We start from the raw sequence: 10628 nt of genomic DNA, 5'->3' as shown, positions 1-10628 counted from the left end.
GGCCGCAGGCTTTGGGAGGCCTCAGCAGGGCTCAGTTCTCAGGTCTGAGATCTGACTACCCTGAAGTCTGGGCCTTGGGCATTCCTGGCCCAAGCACTTAGTTTTGAGGGGCCGCCTTAGGCCTGACCACCTTCACGGCCCTACCCAACAGTAAGTTGCTCAGACAGAGGTGGATGGGGCCCTTCCTATCTCTGTGACCCTAGTGGGGAGTCTTCTATGAGAGGAAGGAGAAAGGCACCAGGATACTTTATTGGAAGAGAATCACAGGGTTGCCAGGGCTGCAGAGCGCACCCCTACCCCTTCATGCCCCAGCGGTTTGGGGGCAACACTCTGGTCCCAGCTGAGCCCCGGTTCACCTCATGGCCCTTCCAAAGCCTCAACGACCTCAATCATAAGGCCCAGATGGGGGCCCAAAGGACGTAACCCCACATTTCACGCAAGCCTCCCATCCCAGCCTCGACCGGTGGAATGGGCGGAGCCCGGAGAGGGGGCGCGGCCCGGCCGGGTCTGGAGGACTCGACCGGGATGGGGTCAGCTGGTGATTCCCTAAACTAAACCAATGTTAAAGGGGCGGAGTCATCCGGGGCGGGGCTCGGTGGACTAGAGGAGCTGGGTGAGGCTCTGGCGTTAGAAGGAGGCGTGGCCACCCCGGATAGGCCGCGCGTCCCTCAGGGCGTGGCCGTCAGGGAGCAGGACGCGGCGAGGGACTGGGCGGGTTCGGGGAGTAGCGGGCGGCGTGGAAGCGGCCGCGGAGCGGCTCCTTTAAGCCTCCGGCGCCGCCTCCCCCGCCCCGCCCCCGGCGCGGCCTGGGTCTGGTTGGCGGCGGGGTCCGGTCCGCGCCGACCGCGATGGAGCTGCACATCCTAGAGCACCGGGTGCGGGTGCTGAGCCTCGCCCGCCCCGGTCTTTGGCTGTACACGCACCCACTTATCAAGCTGCTATTCCTGCCCCGCCGAAGCCGGTGCGCGCCCGGGTTCCGGGGCACAGATTGGGGTGGGCTCCACTGTCGCTTCGGTACGGGGTCGGGAGATTGTAGAGTCGCCACGAGGCGAGCTGGGGCAAGCGGGAGCGGGCGGGGAGTGCTCTTCCACCCCACCCCCCGGCCGCCATCCGGCCTGTGCTTACGCTCCCTGGGACCGCCGCCTATCCGGGGCCAGTTAAGGCGCAAACAGCCGTGGGTGTGCAATGCTTAATTTCGAGTGGTGTCAAATGGGGTGGGGGTATTCCTTCCTGGCGACTGCGAAGAGTTTCTTCCAGACGCCTCCCATCGGGTCAGAGGGGCCGGTCTAGGGGACCCAAGGTCCGACGCCCCGGGGCTATCGCTGCGGGTGAGCCTCTCCTCCCTCCTGGAATGGAGGGGCGGGGGGCTCCTGCGAAGTTCAGGAGGCGGAAAACAGTTCGCTATTCAGAAGTTGGGTCCCACACCCCACGGCCATTGGGAGAAAATTGAGGCTTGAGGGGGCTGGGAGGAGCCCGGCGTGGGTCTTTAGGGGCGGATGGAGCGAAGTCTACCTGCCCCCTCTGCCCAACCCAGACTGAAGATTCCCCCCACCCCCAACCAGGTGCAAGTTCTTCAGCTTGACGGAGACTCCCGAGGATTACACGCTCATGGTGGACGAGGAGGGCTTCAAAGGTGGGGGCTGGGCTAGGGAGGGATGTCGCGCTCCCCTCTTTGGGGAATTCTCACCAGATGCTGGGGTCCAGTGTCCCAAGAGCTGAAGCCTCGAAGGCAGTTTGATCTGGGTTCTTACCTGACTCCGCTACTCACTGGCTGTGTGACCTTGAGCAAGTCACTTCCCCTCTCTGAGCTGTTGTTTCCTCTTATGTAAAATGGGTTCTGATTTAATAGGGTCCCATAAGGGCTTTATAAATGGGCTGTGTGTGAGGGCCACTTAGCAGCCCCAGACCAGCAGTAGGCCCTCAATTATGCTTGTTGGCAAGAATCAGGGGTTCCTATGGCTGTTATATCTCCCTGGCCATTATTTCCCCCTGGACTTCCCTCCCTGGTTCTGGTCATTCCCTCCGGGGCTGGTCTGGAAACTCCAGGAGTCTTAGGGTTGGGGAAGGAATGCAGGAGCAGGCAGCCAGCCCAGGGCAGGGTCCTGAGGGGCTTATGTTTGAGCAATTAGCAGCCACCTTGGCCCAGGTCCCCTGTTCTGGACTGGACGCCAGCCTGGTCCTTCTGGCCCCATGGAGCTGACATCTGGCTCCCACTCCTTCCAGCCTGACCCATCTTCACAGGCCTGGAGTCTCAGGCCAGCCACCGGGAGCTTGGTCCATCACCCACTGCACTGCTTCAGGCCTTAGTTTCCCTGTTTGTACTGCAGCCAAGTTTGGTTTAGTTAAGGGGAAAGGACACCCCCCAGCCAATCCATTCTGGTGGCGCCCCCTCGTGGTGTCACGTGGTATAAAGCTTCTGTTAACCCACAGAACACTGCAATGAGGTACATACAGTCATCCCATTTTACAGATGAGGAAACTGAGACTGAATCATTTGCACCAGGTCAACAGCAAGTAAAAGGTGAAGCTGGGATTTGAACTCAGGTCTGTCTGAGTCTGGAGCTCAGATCTCAACTGGAAGGTTTCAATCCCTGGCAGGACAGAAGCTGGAGCACATCTCAGTCCTTGCATACACGCAGGTGTCGAGAGCAGAACTTGTAGAAGGGAGATAGCCCCAGTCTCCAGACCTGACCTTACCTTGGTAGAGCACTTCAAGGCTCAGGTAGGGAAACGGGCAGGGGCCAGCCCTGCAGGCTTTGACTGGTCATGTGCCCTGTGCCCACAGAGCTGCCCCCATCCGAGTTCCTGCAAGTGGCTGAGGCCACATGGCTGGTGATGAACGTATCATCCCACAGCGGCACAGCAGTGCAAGCTGCTGGGGTCACCAAGATCGCCCGCTCCGTCATTGCACCGCTGGCCGAGCACCACGTATCTGTGCTCATGCTGTCCACTTACCAGACAGACTTCATCCTGGTGAGTTTCCCACGGGGCCGCTGTCAGGCAGGGTGGGCATGGGTGCCCGGGGACTCATGTGATGTGCCATGTCCCTGCGGCCCAGGTGCGGGAGCAGGACCTGTCTGTGGTGATTCACACGCTGGCCCAGGAGTTCGACATTTATCGAGAGGTGGGCGGGGAGCCTGTGCCTGTTGCCAGGGATGATTCCAGCAATGGCTTTCCCCGAGCTCAGCATGGTGAGGGTGCCCTCTGACACCAAGACCTGGGTGGGGAGTGGGGGCTCCTGTTCTCACTGGGGCCCTTTGCTTGTGTGGGTGAGTCTGTGTGTAGGGGGAGACTAGCTGACAATGATTGCTTCACAAGACCGGGAGGTGAGGCTGGGAAAATCAAGGCAGGTTCCTGTAGAGGACTGTACACCCAGCCCAGGCCCCTCCCTGGCCGGCCACCAGGGGGCACCCCAGCCCATAGTCCTGTTTTCACCCTCCACCTCCGGATTCCTCCCTAGCAGGGCCCAGCCCCACGGTGCATCCCATTCAGAGCCCGCAGAACCGTTTTTGTGTCCTTACGCTGGACCCTGAGACGCTACCAGCCATTGCCACCACCCTCATCGATGTCCTCTTCTACTCCCACAGGTGGGCCTCATTTGTACTTAGTCTCGTCCTCACATTATTGTTCCCTATGGTCTGTCCCACCACCTTCTACCTGTCCCTGGGTTCTGCACCTCTGTGCCCTGTTCTGTGTCTGGGTTCCCAGCAGCCTGAGATGCCCACATGCCCTTCACTGATGTTTAGGAAAAGTCCCAATGCTGCAGCTGGAGCCCTCTCCTGGAGTGTGGGAGAAGCCACCCCCAAGCCACCCCCAAGCCGTGACCCGGTCAGGCCCCCTGGCCCTGGGGTCCTGCGTCTTTAGCACAGGCAGCATTCATCGTCCTTCTCCCCCATCCCTACCCAGTGCCATCAGGATATTAGGGCCCTCTGACAGGGAAGGAAAGTGGCCCAGAGACGGGAGGCCTGCGCTGCTGCTCCCTGGCTGGGAGGAGATGGAGTGGGCTGGGTGCCTGCAGGGTACGTGAGCCTCCTGTCCTTCCCCAGTGCCCCCAAAGAGGCAGGCCCTGGCGATCCTGGACCCAGCTCCATCACGTTCTTTGCCTTCTCCCTCATTGAGGGCTACATCTCCATCGTCATGGATGCCGAGACGCAGAAAAAGTATGTGACCCCTGACCCCAGGTGGGCCACAGACCCTAAGCCAGGCCCAGGGAGGAAGGAGGTGGAGCGTCAGACTCTGAGGTCACCAGGGCCCCCTGCCTCCCCCAGGTTCCCCAGTGACCTCCTGCTGACCAGCTCCTCAGGAGAGCTGTGGAGGATGGTGCGCATTGGCGGACAGCCCCTGGGTTTTGGTGAGAGCCGCTTCCTGTGTGTTGGGGGCTTGGGAAGGGCCTGTGGGGCGACCAGGGTGATCCACATGGCCCCCTCCTCCACCTGTAGATGAATGTGGGATCGTGGCGCAGATCGCGGGTCCCCTGGCTGCGGCCGACATTTCTGCCTACTACATCAGCACTTTCAACTTTGACCATGCCCTGGTGAGCGCCATGGGCTGTGGTGGGGGCTCCTGGAGGGACACTGAGGCCAGAAGGGCAGGGGCAGGAAGTCGGGGCAGCCCTGACCCCGCCCTCCCCCCACCTGTCTACAGGTGCCTGAGGACGGCATCGGCAGCGTCATCGAGGTCCTCCAGCGACGGCAGGAGGGCCTGGGCTTATGAGGCCTAAGGGGAACAGCGGCCTCTGTGGTCCTCCTCATCCCCAGGCTTCCAGAGACTTCTCTAAGCTATTTCCTCAAGCTCTGGGATGAGCCCACTTCCCTCTCCTTCCTCCTGCATTTGTGCGGGGGGACCCTGCAGAAGGAGGGGCCTTCTGCTGTCTGTATGTAAGCTGCGGCAGGCACCGGCTCTCACGTGGACACACGTGTCTGCCCACACGGGAACACGGTGCTCGGGGCTTCCACTAGGAAGCCCTCAACCCATCACTCCCTGGCAGCCTCGGCGTTTGCACATTCCCTGCCTGAGGCCCAAGCCATCTCCCCTTAGTGCCCTGGGAGAGCTGCTCCCTAATCTCCGTTCTGCCTCTGGCTGGGTTGCCTTCCCCCGCCAGGTGAGTTCCGACAGTGCCTCCCCCTCCCGGGGCCTCGAAGAAAAGTATTTTTACGTCTCTCTCTCTCTCTCTCTCTCTTTTTTCTTTTTATCAACTTGTTAATAAAGGGCTTGTAGTGACCAGGCTGGGCTGTGGTCTTTGGGGGTTGTCTGAAGCTAGGCCCCTCTGCCTGAGGTCCTGGTCTCCCCTCCTCACCTCACTCAGTTCTCATAGCAAGAGCGGTAAGTGAGCCATCACCATTTTCCAGATGAGAAACCAAAGCTTTGAGAAGTGAGGTGACTTAGCCATCCAGAGCCCTGGCTCTGAAGTCTGGCCTCTTTCTTCGTTCCTTGCGGCTTCTGGTATAGTCGAGAAGGTTTTGAACATGAGCAGACTCCCAGACACTCCTGCTTGGGGATCCCCCAGCTTTCCCTGCCACCTTAGGTATGGCTGACCTGTTGCAAAACTCCCTCAAGGGAGGGCCCAGGAGCACCTTTCTTCTAGTCTGTTGCCTGCTTTCTTTTGGACCAAGCCTGAGTCTGGCTGTCCTTCACAGGAGTCCTTGCTGGCCAAGAGATCGCTCAGTTCTTGCACCAGGGTTCTCCTAAGTAGTGGTGGGAGGGGGCCAGCCACAGTAGATACCTGGGAGTCCACACACTGGGCTTTCCCTTGCCAGGAGGATAGGACAGGGCCTGGAGGCCACCTGGAGCCCGTTCTGCTCTCAGTGGCTACACGCCTGGGCCAGAGGCTCAGTCAGCATATCTGGGCCCAGGTTTCCCGTCACGGAGGGGCCACCTCCTTACTCTGAGGCTGGGATTCCACTGTGGCCCGATGGGCCCCACAGATGCGCCGGGTCGGTTATCAGGTGCCTTCAGCCCAGGCCCGCCCACACTCAGGAAGGGCAGAAGGGTGTGACTTCGGTGTACTCAGCGTGCTGTGGCTCCTCAGAAAAGTCAGAACGGGGGCCAGGCCTCTGGCAGGGCGCCCGCCCTGCCCCTGGACCTGGGGGCTGCAGATCAGAGGAGCTGAGCGCATCCTGGCCCGGTGAGTGAGCAGTTGGGGACCCTGGGCCAGAACCTTCCCCTTGGCCTCAGTTTCCCCATGTGCATGGAAACCTAGGAGGTCCTTCAAGGTGCTATGCCCCTTGACCCTGAGAGGGGACCTTTCTTTACAGTTTGTCTTTCATGGGGTATAGGGGGTTCTGTTTATTCCTATAGGGCCTGCCCTGGACCCTGACTCAAGGGATAGCCTGGGCTGAGGTGGGGGCTTTAGAACCAGAATTCTTGGGACTGTCTGACCTACAGCTAGAGAGCTGGTCACACATCCAGCTCTGAGGGTTTGTCCATCTGTCTGTCTCCAAGTCTCTACCTGATTTGGGTATTTTTGTCATCTTGGCTTTCCAAGGGCATTAGGCTTCGCCTGGTCCCTCAAACCAGATCCTAATCCAGCATCGATTAGTTCTTGGGGCTGCCCATGGGACCGGTCTGGGGGAGGGGGCCACAGGCATACCTAGTGGGCTGGTCTCACTGGGACCCAGGCCTAGAGGTCAGTGTTCCCTTGTGTGTCTGCCACGTGAGTGTGTCTGTGTGGAGGGGTTTTAGCTCCCAGAGTATCCATGGGAGTCCCTGGGCCAGCTCTCAGCCTTCAGTGGGTTACAAAAAGGGACACGTGCTTTGGCAGCGCCAGGGAGACTGAGACCCACTAGAGTCAGGGTAATAGGGTTTGGGAGGTGCCTGGGGACACTCAGCTAAGAAGGGGTGCCTTCTAGAGCTGTGACCCTGGGCCTCACCCGCACCTGAAGCTCTCTGCATGCCATCAGCAGACAGGCCTTGAGCTGTTCCAGGCTGAGGTGGGGACTTGCAGAACCACCTCATGCCCTCCGAGGCCCCCGGAGGGTCCTAGGGCGAATGAAGGCAGTCTGTCAGCTCAGGCCTGGAGCTGGGCTCAGCTTGGGTCCCTCAGAAGCAGGGTTGGGGGAGTCCCCGGCGTGCAGCCTGTGTCCTTGTTGTCCCAGCCCTGGGAGCCTTAGTTCACCTGTCCACATCAGCACAGCTCCTCCTGAGGGCGAGGGTCCAGGCCCCAGACCTGAGAGCTCGTCCTCATAAAGGCGGCAGCCTGGGCCTGGGAGGGCCCTGTCCACGGCTCCTCAGGGCATGGGAAGGTGCTCTCGGCCCTAAGACCGCCAGCGTGGTGTCCACCATCTGCCAGGAGGATGTGGACCTGGGTGGCGGACTCGGGTGGGTGGGGACGGGAGATGAGGAAACCTCAGGCGGGAAGAGTCAGCTGTGCATTTCCACCCTTATTTTCATGCCCATACAGAGGAAGTGACCTCTTAAGTCCTCCTCGAAGACATTAAAGCAGAAATTCAGGGTTTAAAGTCATCACCCCCATCCCTGTGCCAGGCAGGGCCATGCTGGCTGATTGCTCCAAAGCTGGCTTCTTGGGTCTATGTAGAGAGAAGAATAAACGACACACCTTCTGGATGTTCCACCAGGCCCCGGGATCCCAGTGGGTGGGAAGGGACTAGGCAGGAGCCAGGAAGGGGAGCCCAGTCTGTGGCCAGCTGACTTGAGCATGGGGAAGCTGCTTCCCCCATCGCTGTGTGGGAGAGGGGGAGGGGTGCCCTGTTCATTTATGTATTCAACACACGTTCTTTATCCCCCTATACACGGGGAAATGAAGCACAGAGAGCTAAAGTGACTTGCCCAAGGTCACACAGCTGGGCATGGCCATATCGGAATTCAAAAGGAAGGTTCACCGTGCCCACAGGAGCCTGGGAAGGTTCCCTGGGGGAAGGGACACTTTAGCTGAACCCTGAGGGATGAAATGATTTTGCAAGATCCCTTGCAATCCCAGCTGTCTGCGTTGGTGGCTGGTGTCTGCTGCCGGTGGCAACGAGTGCGTGGGCAGGCACGCGAGGCCTGGCCCTGGCTCCTCCCTGACCCTGGGCCAGGCCGGATGGATGTGTTGAGCAATGGCCGCGGTTTGTGTCTCACTTTCCCAGGGGGTTTCTGAGCCAAGGCTGCCTCATGGGGCTGCCCAGAGCTTCCTTCCCAGGGGGTTGGCCATGGCTCCAAGCAGATGGGTGAGCCGCTTGGGTGTCCGTGTGCTACTTGGGTATGTATATGCAGGACTATATTTGCAGTCAGTGCTGGCTATGTGCATCTGTACAAATGAGTCTTTCGGCGGAAAGTGTGTGTGTCCATTTACATGTCTCTATCGGTGTATCCCGGTGTGTACTTGTGTCTCTGTTGGAGGTCTGTGTGTCTGTGGCTGTCCATGCATCCCATTATGTGTGAGCGTCAGCTGTGTACTTGGCTCCATCTCTGCATGTGTCCTGTGTTGCTGGAATGTGCGTCTATGCCTGCGTGTGCACATGTGAGCCTATGTACTTCGTGTTTCTGTGTGTCTGTTTTTTATTGCAGCTAGGGGACTTTTTTATGTCCGTGTGTACACACGTGCATCTTTTGTGTTTTCATGTTCTCACATGTGCCCATATGTACCCGCTTGTTCACTTTCCTTCCCTGGACCCATATCCCCTCAGGCCTCCCTGCCTCTCCCTGATCTCTGAAGGCCCAGCTCCCTGTAGTCACCAGGGGAGTGGAAGGCTGTTCTGTGTGTGTCCCCCACCGCCGTCCACGTTCTGCCCTCGCCCCCGGCTGCCTCAGCCGCATCCTCCCTGGTCTCCCTCCTACCTCACCTCCCACTCCATCTCTGTCTGCAGCCCAGAGCAAGCCTGGCCCTGCTTTCTGCCCCACTGCACAAGCCCCTTGGCCTGGGCCCTCCACCATGACACCCACACTTCCAAGGTCCCTGATTCAGCCCACGGTTGTCCCCCTGTGTTGCTGCCTCAGACTTCCTGCTGGTTTCCCTGCCTTGGTCTCCCCCTCATCTGGCTGCACAAGCACATTTTCCCCAGCACAACCCTAGTGTGTCCCATCATTCCCTGGTCTTCAGCCTTCGGCAGCTCCCTCCTCAGGAAGTCTGGCTTTGAGACCTTCCATCCGGCACCAGATCTCCTGGCTGCCCTGCCATTCGGTGCCTCACCCTAGACTTGTTCTACCCCAAAGCCGGAAACCTCCCTTCCTGGAAGCTGCATGCCCTGGCCTTTCAGTTGAGGTGAGGCTTTTCTAAGTGGACAAATGAGACCTGACACAGATGCTAACCAGGCAGTAACACAGGAGAGGCTGTGGGAGGCTCTCTGGCGCTCCTCCCCCTGGGCAGCCAACTGTCTGCTTTCTAGCCCCTTGGTTTTCCTGAGGTTGCTGTGTTCTTAAGCTCAGCCTTGTTTTAAACAAAGGTTTTCAATCGATGTGTAATTCACACCATATGAAATTAACCATTTTAAAGTGAATAACTCAGTGGCATTTAGTACATTCACAAAATTGTACAACCTTCACTTCTATCTAGTTCCAAGACATGTGCATCCCCTCAAAAGGAAACCCCGTCCCCATTTGCTATCATGCCCCATTCCCCCTCCCCTCTGCCCCTGGCAACCAATCTGCATTCTGTCTCTCTGGATTTCCCTGTTCATGACATTTCACATAAATGGAATTGTATAATATGTGACTTTTGGCTTCTAGCCTCTTTCACTCAGCATAACGTTTTTAAGGCGCATCTAGGTGGTATCATACGTCAGCACTTCATTCTTTTTATGGCTGAGTAATTTTCCCTTGTATGAACATACCACATTTTTTAACCATTATCTGTTGATGGACATTTGACTTATTCTTACCTTTTGGATATTAAGATCTGCCTTCTTAACTGTGGAGGTGGACAGCATTTTTGTTTAATGCCATGTTGTCTTCTTCTTCTCTTCCTTACATACCTGATCTGTGGACAGGGTGCCCTGGACCCCTTACCCCATGAATGGCCACCAACAGGCCCTTGGATAGAGCAAGCTTTGATGGCCTCCTCTCCCCTTGGAGCTGCAGGATTTGTTTCTTTTTTGTTTAAGATCAAGATAAACGCCCAGAGTTTCCTTGATGTCTCCCCAAGAACAAGAGTGAGAAGAAGGCAGGTCTTCCTGGCACCTGCCCCAGGTTTAGTCAGTATCCCTGCGAGTGAGTCCCACCTCTGTGTCCTGGGCTTCCCCTTGGGACCAGGGCTGTCATTTGTAGACAGCCCCACGGGGACGCTGGCCAGTTCCCCCATCTGTCTCTGTTGAGCAAAGTTTCTGAGCTTTTGCTTCACTTACTGTGCTGGTGCAGCTGGCACCAAGAGAATGCTCCGAACCCATCCCACTTCCTCCCTCCATGCCCTCCACCCCTCCTGCCCCCATCCTCATGCTTGCGGCTAGACTAAGGACTCCCCCCTGCAAGTGCCAGGAAACTAGCTCAACCAGCAGAAAAGAGACTGCCATCATGTCCTGTGTAGCTGGGACACGCTGTGTGGTTGGTCTGGGCTTCAAGCAGGGACCAGGGGCTCAGAGAAATCACTCAGTCTCCCTGAGCATGCTGGCCACGTTCTCACCTGCTTGGCAGGACCCCACCCCCGCTCTATGGGGTTGAGGAAGATGGCTTTCCACAGTGTAAGGTCAGGGACATCC

At 58.2% G+C, this 10628-nt stretch overlaps 1 protein-coding gene across 3 annotated transcripts; it reads left to right on the top strand.

The window, feature by feature from the left end:
• Nucleotides 1-735: 735 nt before the first annotated feature.
• Nucleotides 736-5215, top strand: CASTOR1 (cytosolic arginine sensor for mTORC1 subunit 1). 3 transcript variants are annotated; one of them, XM_033097228.1, is made up of 9 exons: nucleotides 736-961; nucleotides 1563-1633; nucleotides 2786-2973; nucleotides 3059-3191; nucleotides 3464-3587; nucleotides 4047-4160; nucleotides 4269-4351; nucleotides 4440-4534; nucleotides 4645-5215. In XM_033097228.1, the coding sequence occupies exons 1-9, from the start codon at nucleotides 849-851 to the stop codon at nucleotides 4711-4713; spliced, it is 990 nt and encodes a 329-aa protein (XP_032953119.1). In that variant the 5' UTR covers nucleotides 736-848; the 3' UTR covers nucleotides 4714-5215. The 3 variants fall into 3 exon arrangements, with proteins under 3 accessions (XP_032953119.1, XP_032953118.1, XP_032953120.1); XM_033097227.1 differs by having other exon boundaries at nucleotides 3461-3587; XM_033097229.1 differs by lacking the exon at nucleotides 4047-4160 and having other exon boundaries at nucleotides 3461-3587.
• Nucleotides 5216-10628: the final 5413 nt, after the last annotated feature.

This window comes from Rhinolophus ferrumequinum, chromosome 25, assembly GCF_004115265.2.
Source record: "Rhinolophus ferrumequinum isolate MPI-CBG mRhiFer1 chromosome 25, mRhiFer1_v1.p, whole genome shotgun sequence".
NCBI classification, from domain to species: domain Eukaryota; kingdom Metazoa; phylum Chordata; class Mammalia; order Chiroptera; family Rhinolophidae; genus Rhinolophus; species Rhinolophus ferrumequinum.
This window is presented reverse-complemented; position numbering and strand designations above follow the sequence as displayed.

Excerpts from the sequence above, each read along its gene's own strand:
- CASTOR1 (XM_033097227.1), top strand. The coding sequence starts at position 849 with ATGGAGCTGCACATCCTAGAGCACCGGGTGCGGGTGCTGAGCCTCGCC. Across the intron at positions 2,974-3,058 it reads ACCAGACAGACTTCATCCTG|GTGCGGGAGCAGGACCTGTC; the intron begins GTGAGTTTCCCA and ends CCTGCGGCCCAG. Across the intron at positions 4,352-4,439 it reads CGGACAGCCCCTGGGTTTTG|ATGAATGTGGGATCGTGGCG; the intron begins GTGAGAGCCGCT and ends CTCCACCTGTAG.